The sequence below is a fragment of the Thunnus maccoyii genome, chromosome 12, assembly GCF_910596095.1.
Source record: "Thunnus maccoyii chromosome 12, fThuMac1.1, whole genome shotgun sequence".
NCBI classification, from domain to species: Eukaryota; Metazoa; Chordata; class Actinopteri; order Scombriformes; family Scombridae; genus Thunnus; species Thunnus maccoyii.
The window spans coordinates 28,223,323-28,237,192 of NC_056544.1; the positions used below are offsets into that span (position 1 = coordinate 28,223,323).

The 13,870-nt window shown below is 39.0% G+C and overlaps 1 protein-coding gene across 2 annotated transcripts in view; it reads left to right on the plus strand.

Annotated features, from left to right (window-relative positions):
- The window catches only part of LOC121908551 (solute carrier organic anion transporter family member 5A1-like), a 49,738-nt gene that overhangs the window by 29,029 nt on the left and 6,839 nt on the right, over nt 1-13,870 (plus strand). For both annotated transcript variants that reach the window (XM_042428666.1, XM_042428667.1), the window contains exons 5-9: nt 706-870; nt 5,550-5,748; nt 9,654-9,813; nt 11,126-11,370; nt 13,117-13,181. In XM_042428666.1, the coding sequence (XP_042284600.1) occupies nt 706-870; nt 5,550-5,748; nt 9,654-9,813; nt 11,126-11,370; nt 13,117-13,181 (834 nt within the window). The remainder of the gene's footprint in view (nt 1-705; nt 871-5,549; nt 5,749-9,653; nt 9,814-11,125; nt 11,371-13,116; nt 13,182-13,870) is intronic.

Consider the following 13,870-nt stretch of genomic DNA (forward strand, 5'->3'; position numbering starts at 1 on the left):
AAAACACCCCCGTTGTTTTCACAACTTTGAACTCGCCCAACTTAATGGAAACTGCTGGGTCCAACTGTACTCAACGTTTACTGAACGTATTGAACGTTCACTGAATCTGTATTTCTCCATCATGACAGAACGAGAACCCCCGCCAGGCCAAAAAAATAAATAAATAAAAAATTTGATATTAAATTTTTATCAATAGCGTTTGGGAGTCTCTGTGCAGCGCTGTTCCGGTACGTGAGTCAACCGCCGTGCCGTTGCCTGGGAAACTATTTGTCGCGCGGCTCCGTTATGGAGTATGTTTGCGTAGCGAGTGGGAAAAAGCGAGGGGCAGAGAAGTGAGCAGAGGAAAAGGTTAGTAGTAAGTTGTCAGTCTGGCAGTAAATGTACTGTACAGACTACAGTGTGTCAATTAATAAGGGATAAAAAGTCACGTCTGTTGTTAGCTCACGTCTTAGGGAGTTAGCTCCAAAGTTAGCAACAATAGGTTAGCCTAACCTGAATACAAAAAACAGAGAAATACAGAACAGAGAAATGTGGGGCTGCCGAGTTTACTGTGCACTCTGTCCCGTTACATCTTTTAAAAGTATTGAAAAATATTGATATCATGACAAGGGGTGCTATTTAGAACATATAACTACTTCATGCATAAATAGGTTCAAAACAAACTAAAAATGAAACTCTTCTCTCTGTTCGCTCTTCTTCCTCCAGACCTGCCCAAGGCCGCAGTGAGGATCCTCAGCAATGTGACCTTCTTGTTCGTCAGTCTGTCCTACACGGCCGAAAGCGCCATCGTCACAGCTTTCATCACCTTCATCCCCAAGTTCATCGAGTCTCAGTTCGGCATCCCGGCTTCCAACGCCAGCATCTACACCGGTGAGCTGAATCACAAATCACGCTGTACTTTAACACTGAAGACGTAAATGTTTCCTGGATCTCTGATACAGGTCCATCTGAACAACTGATGCCTGGTTGTTCTTCCTACTGTAGTCTTCATTCCCACATTTACTGAGGTTAAGACAGATTTAGGCTACCACCCTCTGACGTCTCAGTTAAATTGTCAAATGACCATGATTTTATGATGATTTTCATAAAACCAAACAGGATTCAAGTTTTCCAAGTCTAGTCTTATTTCAAAAACAGGCCCATTTTTATTTATAAAGCTCTCACATTTTTAGCATCTTAAATCTGAAACGGTTCTCTGCCTTCTCTACTGAACTTCCCTTTATAATGTCTTTATAGCAGCACAGACAGGATGCAGACAGACAGAATATTCATACAACACCCACAACTTTAATTTCTGCCAGTTCAGCTCTGCTCTGCTGGTTTTATTTAAAAGCAGAGCAGCAGAGGCAGTCGACCCAGAGCTGCAAGCCAACACATTAATAATAAAGAAACTGCTGGTCTTCAAATGAAGGGGGCACCTGGGACACAGAGCTGGAACATTGAGGGTGTTACACACACACACACACACACACATATGCTCTACATACACTCACAATCACACGCTAAGGCACATGCATGTTTAAACAAGAGCAGGTCAATAGATTAAATGCATACATACATGGTGATACGTGAAGACAAGTATGGCTGCCTGGACACACACGCTGTAGGTGTATGTGAGCAGGCAGATGCATCCAACACAAACACAGACACATTTTTTGGTACCTTTTAATTTATAAAACATAATCAAATCAAGCTACTTTCTAGCATCAAGCTCTGTTTGCTGTGTGATTTACGTGAGACTGAAGACAAAGTCTATTTTATGTTTGATGCTCATTATATGATGATTTAAGGGGAAACTATTTGGTAAAATGTTCTTAATTGCTGATGAGTTTTTCTGGATGAATGATTGTAAGAATCTTGAGCTGCGTTTCAGGAAGGAAATCTTTTGTATGGATGATTTTATTTGTAGAGCTGCATACAGATGACAAAGTTCTTTGTTTGCAATGTAATGTAATAAGTTTTGTTCTTGTCTGTGTTGCACTGCACTAGAGTTTACACTATTCCTAAAATATTAGTACCTATTTTTATACAGTCTATGATTAGTACACAATAACCAGCGGTCAGTGAAGTGGCAGAGCTTATTTAAAAGAACAACTTGTATCAGTTTCAGATGTACGTTGCTTTGGATAAAAGCGTCTGCTAAATGAAGAATGTAAATGTAAAAAGCTAATAATAATAATAATAATAATAATAATAATAATAATAATAATTATAATAAGGGTATATTTTTGGACATATGAGTATAACAGCCTCACAGAGCCTCACCTCTTTAACACACTAATCATTCTATTGACAAGCTCATCTATGTGTATTACAAGTCAAAAGATTATAATAATAATAATAATACTTACAATACGTACTATCAAACTTATATAGTGCGTTTCAGGATACTTAAAGACGCTTTACAAAGGAAACAAAGAAACAAAAAGAAATAATGTCCAAGAAGTAATGTCTAAGATCAACCTTAGACGAGGATAGCATTGTGTAAAACAAACCTTCCGCCCTCCAGCGTCATATCTTAAAGATAAAGAGCCTCTCAGAGCCTCCCACTGTTGTGGCTGATAAGTCAACAAGCTGAGAGGAATAAGAGGCTCTGCTCTGACATGAAGGCCTCTTTTAGTGACGGTGGTTATTTTGGTATACTTCCACATTTGGAAGGTTTTACGTGATGCCTTTGCTTTTCTCTAACGGTTTGATGGACATGTTTACAGATAGATAGATGCTTTTTTTTCAACTGGCCAACCGTCCTGAACGGTTAGCTTTCATTTGGAAAAAAAAAAAAAAGTCTGACTGTAGAGTTGCTGTCATCCAGGTCATACGGTGTCTTGACCTAAAAACAGTAAACAAAAACAGCAAGTCCAGCTGCTTTTGATTAGATAATGTATTTCTAACATGTCAAAATGATAACACATCATCCAGAACAGTCATGGACATTTGTGTTTTGCAACTGAGTATTTTTTAAAAACTGTCAGTTTTTTATTTGAGAATTTCACACACATGATGTGACTTTCACACTGTTTTGTTTTTGGAGGCTCGTAATGACAAATTTGTGCTTCATGCAATTTTGAAGAGTTTTATTACAACATAACACATTTACCTTTTGAAAAAGATGTTGATTGCTGGTGTCAAACATTATTATATATTATTAGTCACACTTGCAAGGAACCTTAAGTCATCTGAACTTTCCACACAGAAGACTGTTATTGTTTTTAAACACTTCACAAACTAAATTTATCTCACTACATCTTCATTTATATTAGTTTTGGAAACCTTTTAAAGGATAAGTTCACAATTTTTCAAGTCTGTCTTAAAACAATAGTCAGGTGTCCATTAGAAGACTCGTCCAAATGCACTTACAGTGTAAATGATGGGAGACAAAATCCACAGTCCTTGTTTTGAGAAAGTTTATCTGAAGTAATATGAGACTTTGGCCGTCTCTGTTAGTCACATAAAGTCTCTGTTAGTCACATAAAGTTTCTTCCACAGTTAGTCTTTTCTGTAAAAAATCCTCTCTTTGTGTCTCGACAGTGTTTTCCTGTTGAGCCTCAGTGGAACAATCGTAACAAAAACAGTTAATTTGGCACTAAAAAGACTTTAACTTAGAAATATAATGACTTGATTTGAAGCTTTAGATAAACTGAAGAAGAAAACACATTATGAAGGGAAAAACCATGTGTCAGTGTTCATTTGGACACCTGACTGTTGTTTTAGGACAGATTTTAAAAAATTGTGAATCTATTCTGTACATTGTTTTTTTTTTTATAGTGTTGGATTGCATAACTGTCTCAGCTGTGGGTGGAGTGGGCTGTGAAGCCTGTGATTAAAAACTGCCAGTCATACACATTATCATAGTATGCCAGCTTCTAGTGAGTGAAATCAAATAGTTCCTCGTTTTGCTTGGGAGCCCTGGGAAACCTGCTCAAGGTCCCAGAACCCCGGCTCGGGTATCCGCTGCCATCTTCTCCGGAGCGTGAGTGGGTAGAGCAAGGCGCTAGCACTCAGCTGCCAGTGGTTGTTAGTGTTAGAAATAATTTTGTGTCCTTGCTTGTTTAGAGTCTTGTCCAATTGGACTATCATGCACCAAAAGGCGGGAGGCCAAGCGGAGCCTGTGAGTCAGTCTTTTTTTTGCATAATTTTCACTTCATGAAAGGGAGATGAGCGCTGGCCGTGTTTAACGACGCGTCTGTCTCATCAGATTTTCATCTGTTTTGACCAGACAGGCTTTACTCAGTCCGTCCATTTCCTGGAATGACAGATCTGTTGCTGCCCATTTAGCCCACAACTTCCTGAATTTATTTATAGTGCCGCCTCCCCATATAAAGGCAAAATATGTCGCTCGACACACGAGAAGATTTAAAGGAGATGTTGGAGAAGCGGGTCAATAGGCATTTATTAACAAAAATATTAATGAAACAGAGGCAGAAATGTTCCAATCAGTGTCTCTTCTTCTCTGCTGCTGGCATTACTTATCTATGCAGTTATAAGACAAGAAAACAAACAAACAATATTTCCCCAATTCTCTCTATTGGAGAACCTCACCTTGTCGGGAGGCGACGTTCAGTCAGATTGAACTCAGCAGGTCAATTTGCGACCGGCAGCGAACGTGTCTTGTCTCGTTCCACATAGACATGACTGGGAAGCGAATGTCACTGTGACTGCACCATTAGAGTGATGATGCACACCTGTTTTCTCTATAATCTGCCCAAACATCACAAAAACACACCCAAAATGTGACTGATAAATTAACAGATTATGTGAACCATTGGACTGAAAGTAATGATTTATCACACACACACACACAAAAAACACTGTTAATGTCGGGAAAAGCAGCCTTGTGAAAGGGGGGAAGGAGCACACAGAGAAAAACCTTTCCTCTCGTCATTGTGTTTTCTTATAGAGCAGACACAAATCTCAAGGCACAGGCAAGGTTTTATTGGCAGAAAATTACATCTTCCCGATGTTTTAATGTCTTTTACCGAGGGACAGCTGCTTTTATAACTGCATGGTGCGTGACAAAGCATCGCAGTGTACCAAATTCACCACGAATCATGTTCTCATTTAGAATATAAGAAAATAAGCAGCGAGTCCAAAAACGGAGGGAAATTAATTCACTAGAACTGTTTTTTTTTCTGTAATTCTGGTTAAACTTGATGGATAATGGTTAGAAAACACTGAACAACACAGGAGAAAACGCTGCACAGGACAGGACACAACATTATCTAACATCTACTGGCGAGGCACAAACACCGCCTGGGTTAGAGGCTCCACTGCCTTTGGGGCCACCCACACTAAAAAATGTGTGCTGTCATGGTAATGCAAGGCTGCCCGGAGGCGGCTGCTGTTGTGATAGCACCGTTTTCTTTAGGACTCGTCTTGTCGTTTTAAGGATATCTGTTGATCTTAAAACAACACTTGTGCACCCAAGTTTTGCTAGATGGGAGGGTTAGCTTGCTGGACTTACTGTAACAAGCTTTGAATAAAAACCATGTTAGTTCAGCAAGCAGAGAAGTGTCTGAATGTTTAATATGTGCCTCTTCCTCCACTCCCAGGTGTGATCATCGTGCCCAGCGCCGGCGTGGGCATCGTCCTGGGCGGCTACATCATTAAGAAGCTGAAACTGGGAGCTCGTGAGTCGGCCAAGCTGGCCATGATCTGCAGCGGAGTCTCCCTGCTCTGCTTCTCCACTCTGTTCATCGTGGGCTGTGAGAGCATCAACCTCGGAGGAATTAACATCCCTTACACCACCGGGTGAGGAGCGTGGAGGGAGGGAGGGAGAGGTGGGGGGGAGGTGACTGGGAGGGTACAGTGTCGGGGAATTGGTGGGTTGTCACGCATCACTGCTGACGGGGGAAGAACCACGTCAGCGCAGTGTCGAGGTGTCTGTTTTGTGTCTAATCTGAATTGAAAATTTACACTGGGTGTTGTGTGGTCGGCATGCGGTTTCCACAGTGATGTGATTGTGGAGGATGGAGAGAGACAGCCAAACACACTCGAAGGATAAACGAGAGAGCCAATGCAGAGATAAAGACCGAGGGGAAAACAAGCACAGAGAGGTACAATATAAGTGGACAAAAAAAACATCCACAGAGAGAAAAACAAAATTATGAAAGAAGCTTGAGGAGAGGTCAGGTTTAGATAAAACGGTAAGAGAGAAATAGCCATGGTGACCGTTGTAACATCATTTCGATCATAAATAGTCTGTTTTTCCCTCTCTTTCTCTTTTCTCTGTCTCATTCTCTATCTCTGCTCATGCCTGTTATGTTGTAACCTGATGGATGTCCTCTCTGAAACCCCCAAACAAAGGCAACATCTTCCTCAATTTATTAATCTTAAGGTTGTGAATAGGGAACAGTAGGCAATACTTTTTTACATTTGGACCAGACAGTAATAATTACAGCAGAAAGTACCTACTGTTTTTTGGTCTCCTGTCTCCTGTAATTTATATCCTGTCCAAGGCGATGTCCTTGTATTTTAAAGTGTATCTTCTCCGTGGGAGGAGCTGCTTGTGCTTCTCCCACAATAATATTTTTGCTAATCTGTTATATGAAAACATGCTAACACCAACATATTTGGGAACCAATATGACAACATAAAAAAATAAACCATCAGGAGAGCAAAATCCCAAAAAAGCTCATCAAATGGGCTGTTTTAATGTCCGCAACAGGGAAAGTACTGCTGTTCTCTTTTGAGACCTGTTTGACACCATTTAAAGTATGCAGAATAAGCCATTTTTGATCATCTGTATAACAGAATATTTCAGGGTTTTATTTAGAAATTCAATGGAGATAATGTCAAAAATATTGAAATATGCCAGCCCTATCCTAGAACATAAAATAATCTTACTTGAACTCCACTTTTCAGGTGTTGCAGAGAGCATAACACACCAGTCTTTGTGCAGTTGAGTGAATTAAGTTGAATTGCATTGTGGGTAAAAGGTTTTTGACAAGGGAGAATGTGTGGAATAAAAAATATGATACCTCTGGTTCTGCTGAATCGATTTTAATCCTTTTTTTAAATCTGTGGAACACTTTTAAATGATGTGGTAGATGTGAAATGAACAAAATCAAACTTTTGGTACAAAAAACCCCCCAAATGACATAAATACATGGAAGCTTTCATCATTATCATTCACTGAAGTCTGCTGATTGGAGTTGTCATGTTGTGACATCCAGACTGAGACTGAACTGGGAGTCATCAAGGCTAACACAAAGAAAGAATCAAATTTTGACACTTAGATGTCCCCGACTTTGATTTTGACACATATACTTTATTTTCTTTAAGTAAACATGTCTAAAAGCAGACATCTCTCTCCTCTACGTTATTAAATACCTCCCTCGTTTATCGCTCCTCTCACGTCTCGTCGTAATTCCAGGAGCAAACGGAGTCTTTGAAAACTTTCGCTTAAATCAGAGGCAGCCGTTTGCTGGCTGCAGCTCGGCCTCTCTCGTATTAATTCATATCCCGACGTGACAGAGTCAGCGGCCGTTTTGATTGCCCCATCTGTGGCCGATGTCAGGGAGGAAGCGAGCGTTCAGATCAGTGCAGGGATAACTGATAACGAGCCAGTAAACGGAGGCGTTTTCTTTTGGATGGAGCGTCCCTTGGAGCGATTACATGGCAACGATGGAAAACGTCCAAGAACAGCTTGGACAAGAAGATCTTTGGCTGACTGCCGTCTCTTTTTCCTCTCCTCTGTTACTCCCTCTGGTCTTTTTTTTTATTTCCCTCTCCGTCTCTCTTTCTGTCCCTCTTGCCCTCCTTAATGCACTTTTTGTTATCTTTTCAATTTATCTCTTCCCTTCCCTTCCCTTCTATATCCTGTCTTATCCTTTTCCTTTCTCCATCATTCTTTTCTTTTCATCTCTCCTTAATGTCCTCGTTTATTCCCTCCTTCCTTCCACCAGTCCCCCAGGAACAGCGCCAGGCTTTGAAGACAATTTGAAATAGCGGCCAAACTGTGTAATTACAACGTCATGTGATGCTATTGGGCCCAAAAAGACTTTTTCCAATAGAGTTACATTGTGAAAGAGACGTCTGTAAATCAGCAGATACATTTTTTTGAGAGTCACAACCCCTGCGAGGTGACTCGTCTCACTATCAGAATTTGATCTGTTTGATCCAATCACATTTTGAAGTCTAGAAGAGCCGCATGATTGGATCATTTTATCCCCATTCAAGTTAGCTGGAGGGCTAAACTGTAAGTTAGTGGTGTCGGCCGGTGGAAGTCTCTGGTGGGCATGCTCACTATGTGTTCATCTCTTTTACTTCTGGCTCACTTCCTCCTTGTCTCTTGACTTCCTCCTGTCCTCACTGTCTTGCGTCTTTATTTATGGCTTAACTTTATTGAAAGGAAAACTAGAAACAAACAGAGCCACAAGTTGATTATCAGCCATCGGCTTTGCATCACTATTTTAGGGCTACTAGAAAACAGACTGTTTGAGTGGGTATAAAACTAATAGCTCATCTACTGGCTTCTGAATAACCAAACAGCCTTTGAGGGGAACCGTATTTTTCCAACTCTTCAGCCTTACAATCCACTTAATGAAAAATATCAGATATAATAGCCTATCTTTATTAACATGCATAAAATACAGCATTGAAGCTCTTTTATTTTGTTTCCTTAACATTTGATATATACTGCACCGTTTGGTTTCCACATCTCTTCTTCTTCTCATTCTATCTTTGCTTTTTTCATCCATCACTTTACTTTATCTTCCACATTTCCAGATAGCCTTATCTTCCCTCTTTACCGCTTTTATTGTCCGTCCTCTATTTTCTTTCCTTCTTTCCTTTTCTTTTGCCATTTTTCTGCTTTCTTTTTCAGTACAGTACAATACAGTAAACACTTTTATTTTACTGAATTGATGTCTGTAAAACTTCATTCGGTTTTGCTTTTTTATGCAGTTCATTAATATTTTTTTTTAGCTATCAGTGTAGCTTCAGGGACGGCAGTGTTGAAGTGACACTCTAGATAATGTATCCTACTCATATGCACTTCAGTTCATGACGCTATTTAAAATAAACACCGCTGCAAACTAACATTCTGAATATTGTTAAGGTGACAATAGAATAATATAATCTAATCATTGCACACAAGAAACGACTAAACATCACTAAATACCAAACAATACAATTAATTTGATTTCCAGGTTTTGACATGTTTTCACACAATAGCTTTACATTCACATTACCATTGAGTAACTGTTGGAAGGAGATAATTTAAGAATCCTTCAGGTTTATGTGTTGGCATCAGTGTTAATTCTTCAACTTGTAGAGTACAACTTGAGTACTACGATACCCATGAGCCTCAGTTACTGCGGAGAAGATCCATCCAAAACTGAACCAAAACAATCTGAAAGTGATCAAACTGCTAAATGTTTTATCAGGTTTCCACAAAGTGTGATCTTCAGCTTCAGATCACAGTTATTGAAACACACAAGAATTAAAGCTCTGTGAAGAAATGCACCATGGGAGTTGTAGTTGACTTGTCTCTTTGCGTTAGGCTTATAGCTTTTTGACTTTTTTATTAAAGAACCGGATGTTTTCGAACACAGTTGTCCATCTTTTACACTTTGTGACTCTAAAAAAAAGTTTTAAAAATGCAAAGTCTAAAGAACTTTTGTGTATGTTTTGTTTGTTTTCTCTCTCGCCAGGCCGACTCTCACCATGACCCAGAGGAACCTGACCGGAGGTTGTAACGTGAACTGTGGTTGTAAAATCCACGAGTATGCTCCAGTATGCGGCTCTGATGGCATCACTTACTTTAACCCCTGCCTGGCTGGCTGCAACAGTGTGTCCAACGACAGCACCGGGGTAAGAGACCTGGACAAGTAAACATAGTTGTTGATGTTTTTAACAGCTGAAATTTAAAGTGCTAAAACTGAAAAGTACAAAATATCAAGCTTTTAAACGTCTAGTATTTTTGTACATGTTTGTCAACTAATTCTTTACTTTTTAAGGTTTTAAAGGGGACATATTGTGCACATTTCTAGGTCTATATTTTTAGTCTGGGCCACTACTGGAATATCTTTGTATTATTTACAGTTCTTTTTTTTTTAATTTGCACAAAGGTTACAATAAAAATATTACACAGTAAAAAGTTATATTAAATTGTGCAGGAGAGGAAGGAAGTCCAGAGGGCTTATACAAAGTCCTCCTCTTCATTACAACAAGTCATAAAAACATACTGAGTCATAAAACAATAAAACATGAAATAGACAAAGAAACGTGTATCACAAAAAACAAGAGAAAAAGAAAAAAATAATCAAAACAGAAATTTGAACACTTTAAACGTGCAAGAGGTGAAATACATACCCAGTCACATAAAATTCTTTATTTAGATAAAAGATATTTTTTTAAAATGTGTTTTAATTGTTATTAAAGAAGATGACGACTTCAAAGTTGTACTTGGTGAATTTCAGAGAGTTCTGGCTCCTCATGCAGCCCCTCAGTTCAGCCTCTGTCTGAAACAGGCTGTTTTAGCTGCTGTCTCTTTAAAAGCCCTCCTCCCGATGAGCCCGCTCTGTTCTGATTGGTCAGCTTCCCGAAGCTGTGTCTCAGCCGACTTCCAGGCGGCTCAGGAGGCTACGTCAACAAACTATGAAACAAACTATCGCAGCGGGATTTCACTAGTTTTTGTCGGTTTTTACTCTAAATATCAACTTTTCAAATACATTCGTATGGATGGCTGTTGATGGGCATGCTTGACGAGAAGAAGTTAACTCATGAGGTAGAAAAAAATGTCAATGAAGCGTTCAGAGCAGGCTGAAGCCCTGGATTTTGACTCACAGGCAGCATTTTACATATGCTAACCTCAAGTCTTGGAACTTTGACCATGTTTAGTGTAGATATCTGACATCATAACAGTATATTAATAACAGAAAACCACAAAAAGCATGATATGTCCCCATTTGATGAAATGTAAGATTGTAGAATTGGACAGCAGGATTTCAAGTCCCAAAGATTTAAAAAAATGTATTAAAGTGTCACTTAATACAAGTAAGAATTTAAGTGTGGAGGCTCTTAAAGATGGTCTCTCTTGTTTACAGAAGTTACTCTAATAATAAATAATAAAATAATATGTAGTTGAAGTCAAAGTGCCTAAATACATATTCCTACCTTCCAGATTCGCAACTACTCGGACTGCGCCTGCGTTCAGAGCCGGCAGGTCATCACGCCGTCGTCCAGCGGTCAGGGCAGCAACCAGCTGCAGCTCGTCATCGTCAAGACCTACCTGAACGAGAACGGCTACGCGGTGTCAGGGAAGTGTGACCGCACCTGCAGCACCCTCATCCCCTTCCTCATCTTCCTCTTTATCGTCACGCTCATCACCGCCTGCGCTCAGCCCTCCGCCATCATCGTCACCCTCAGGTACGAAAATACAGCCGGTTTTACTCAAACAGCTCACTGGTAGGTTTAGCGTGATGTTATTGGCTGAAATAGACGCAGAATATCAAACAACTTGTTTTTCTAGAGATTACAGATCACTTAGACCTGATTAACTGATTGACTTTACTGCATCATTTGTTCGATCTGTCCAAAAAATCTGTCTGAAATGTATCTATAGTTGGTCTTAAAGCTGCTACGTGCAGAATTTGTATGAGATTGTGGCATCTTTAAAACTATTCTGATGACGTTAAGTTTATTTTTAAGAAAAATTAGACAATCTTGCTGAAAATTGGTGCAGTTGTCCATTAGTTGCTTTTGGCCCTTTATTTTTATTGTGTAAATCTCGTAGGGGCTTTAAATGTTAAAGTACATTAGATTTAACTTTGTGGTATCTGCAGAAGCTCTGTGCTGGTATCATTCAGCTTTAGACTTCAGCAGTTACTGTGAAAACAGCCGAAAACAGGTGATATGTCTCTCACAGGAGTCGATATGTGAGGGATATTTGCACAGTGCAGCTAATTTTTGCTTTAAATCCTTGTTTGCAAGTTGTGGATTTCTTTCTTGTTGAATTCTGGTAATTTTTTGATTCTGGATTTGAAGTTCTGTGTCGGACAGTGTTGGAATGTAACAAAGTATATTTACTCAAAAATTACTTAAGTACAATTTTGAGGTACTTTATTTTATGCTACTTTATACTTCAACTTAACTACATTTCAGAGGGTAAATATTGTACTTTCTACTCAAATTACTAGTAACTTTTTCAGATCTAGTTTTTATGTGTGTATCAGATGATATATATTTATAATTGATATAGAGATCTGTTTTCACATTGACAACGAAGGGTCTTTGTTTGTTGATCAGTGTAAAAAAAAGTGCATTGAATCCCCTTTGATACCAATAAAACATGTTGAATACTTTGAAGTATAACACTGAAAGGGGGTATTTTGCATAGGAAGTACTGTTACTTTTCATACTTTAAGTCAAATTTTGCAACTAATGCTTCTGTACTTTAACTTAAGATATTAAATGCAAGACTTTTACTCAAAGGAGCATTTTTCTACCTTTTTAACTGCGACTTAAATAAAAGATCTAAATATTACTACCACCACGTGTGTTGGATAAACAACCGTAATTTGACTTCTTGTTCATTTCTAAGTGATGTTTTCAGTTCTTGAACAGATTGATGAAGCTGCTGAACCGATTGGACAATTTATCATCCTTTACATTATTATCACTTGTATTTACTGTGTTGTTAATGCAATATGATGTAAAACTTCCTATTTTTATGGAAAGCTTCAAGTCATTTTCTCTCCTAGGCTTCAATTTTCACTTGTTCTAATGTACAAATATGTAATTTTAAAGTCAGTTTAACATTAAAGCTTCCCTCCAGACATGTTTAAGCAAATATAAAAATCCTCTTCTTGGAATAATAAATCGTGTCTGACATGTTTTGTCTACAAAAAATGTGCAGTTACCTTGTTAAAACTCCTTTAAATTACATATACTCCTCGTCGCCTCATTAAAAAATATATATTTAATCTCAGACATTTAACCGCTGGACACCAGATGTCTCCTACTTCACTGTAGAGTCCATTCTCAGTGTTTGTGCTCTGGAGGCTTCAAGTTTCCACATCACACTTGTGGTGAAGCCCATCCATCTGCATGCAGTTCAAAACGAGTAACAGTTACTAAATTTGGTTCACATTAACCTCCATTAATGTGTTGCAGGTCTGTCGCAGAGCAGGAGCGGCCGTTCGCTCTGGGAATGCAGTTTGTTCTCCTCAGGACTCTCGGTGAGTAGAAACACTACAGGACCAAAGAAAAGTTTACTTCCTTTTTTATTTATTACCTAAAACTGGTGACACAGGATTTCAGTCCTCCTTATCTTTGCTAGATGTGTTTATTAAGTGTGAAAAAGGTCAGAAATAAAAGGTACATTATAGTACCAGCGGTCTTGTCTGAGGAGATCAGTGTCGGTCTTTAAAGCTGTACGCAGGAGAAGAGCGTCAGCTAAATGCATCGACTGTTAATGGACCGCACACTCTGTAACTGCTGACCAACAGGCTGATTTAGCGTTAGTGAGCAAATGAGATGTTGTCTTTAATGCCCAACATCACTGTTGAATAAAGGAGTAAAAGAGGCAAATTCGATTTTAGATATCAGACGTTTAGAAAGCTGCTGTCAGTGTGAATTAGTCAGAAAACTGTGGGCGAGGAGTTCGAGAGACGTGGGCACTAACCAGGCAGGGAGGGAAATGGAAGATATGTTTTTTGCATTATGGGAATTGTAGGATGCAGTGTTGTTTTTTTTTTTTTGAGCTTGGCCTCTACTAAGAGCTTAATAAGTCAGGATGAGTGTCCAGTGTTACTGAGATGATTTAGATTTTGTCAGATGTGGTAATTTCTCTGTTCATAGTTGGTGACGAGCTTTCTTCTCTTTGTATATCTTTAATTTTTCTCCCCTCTCATCCTTTTCTCTCCTT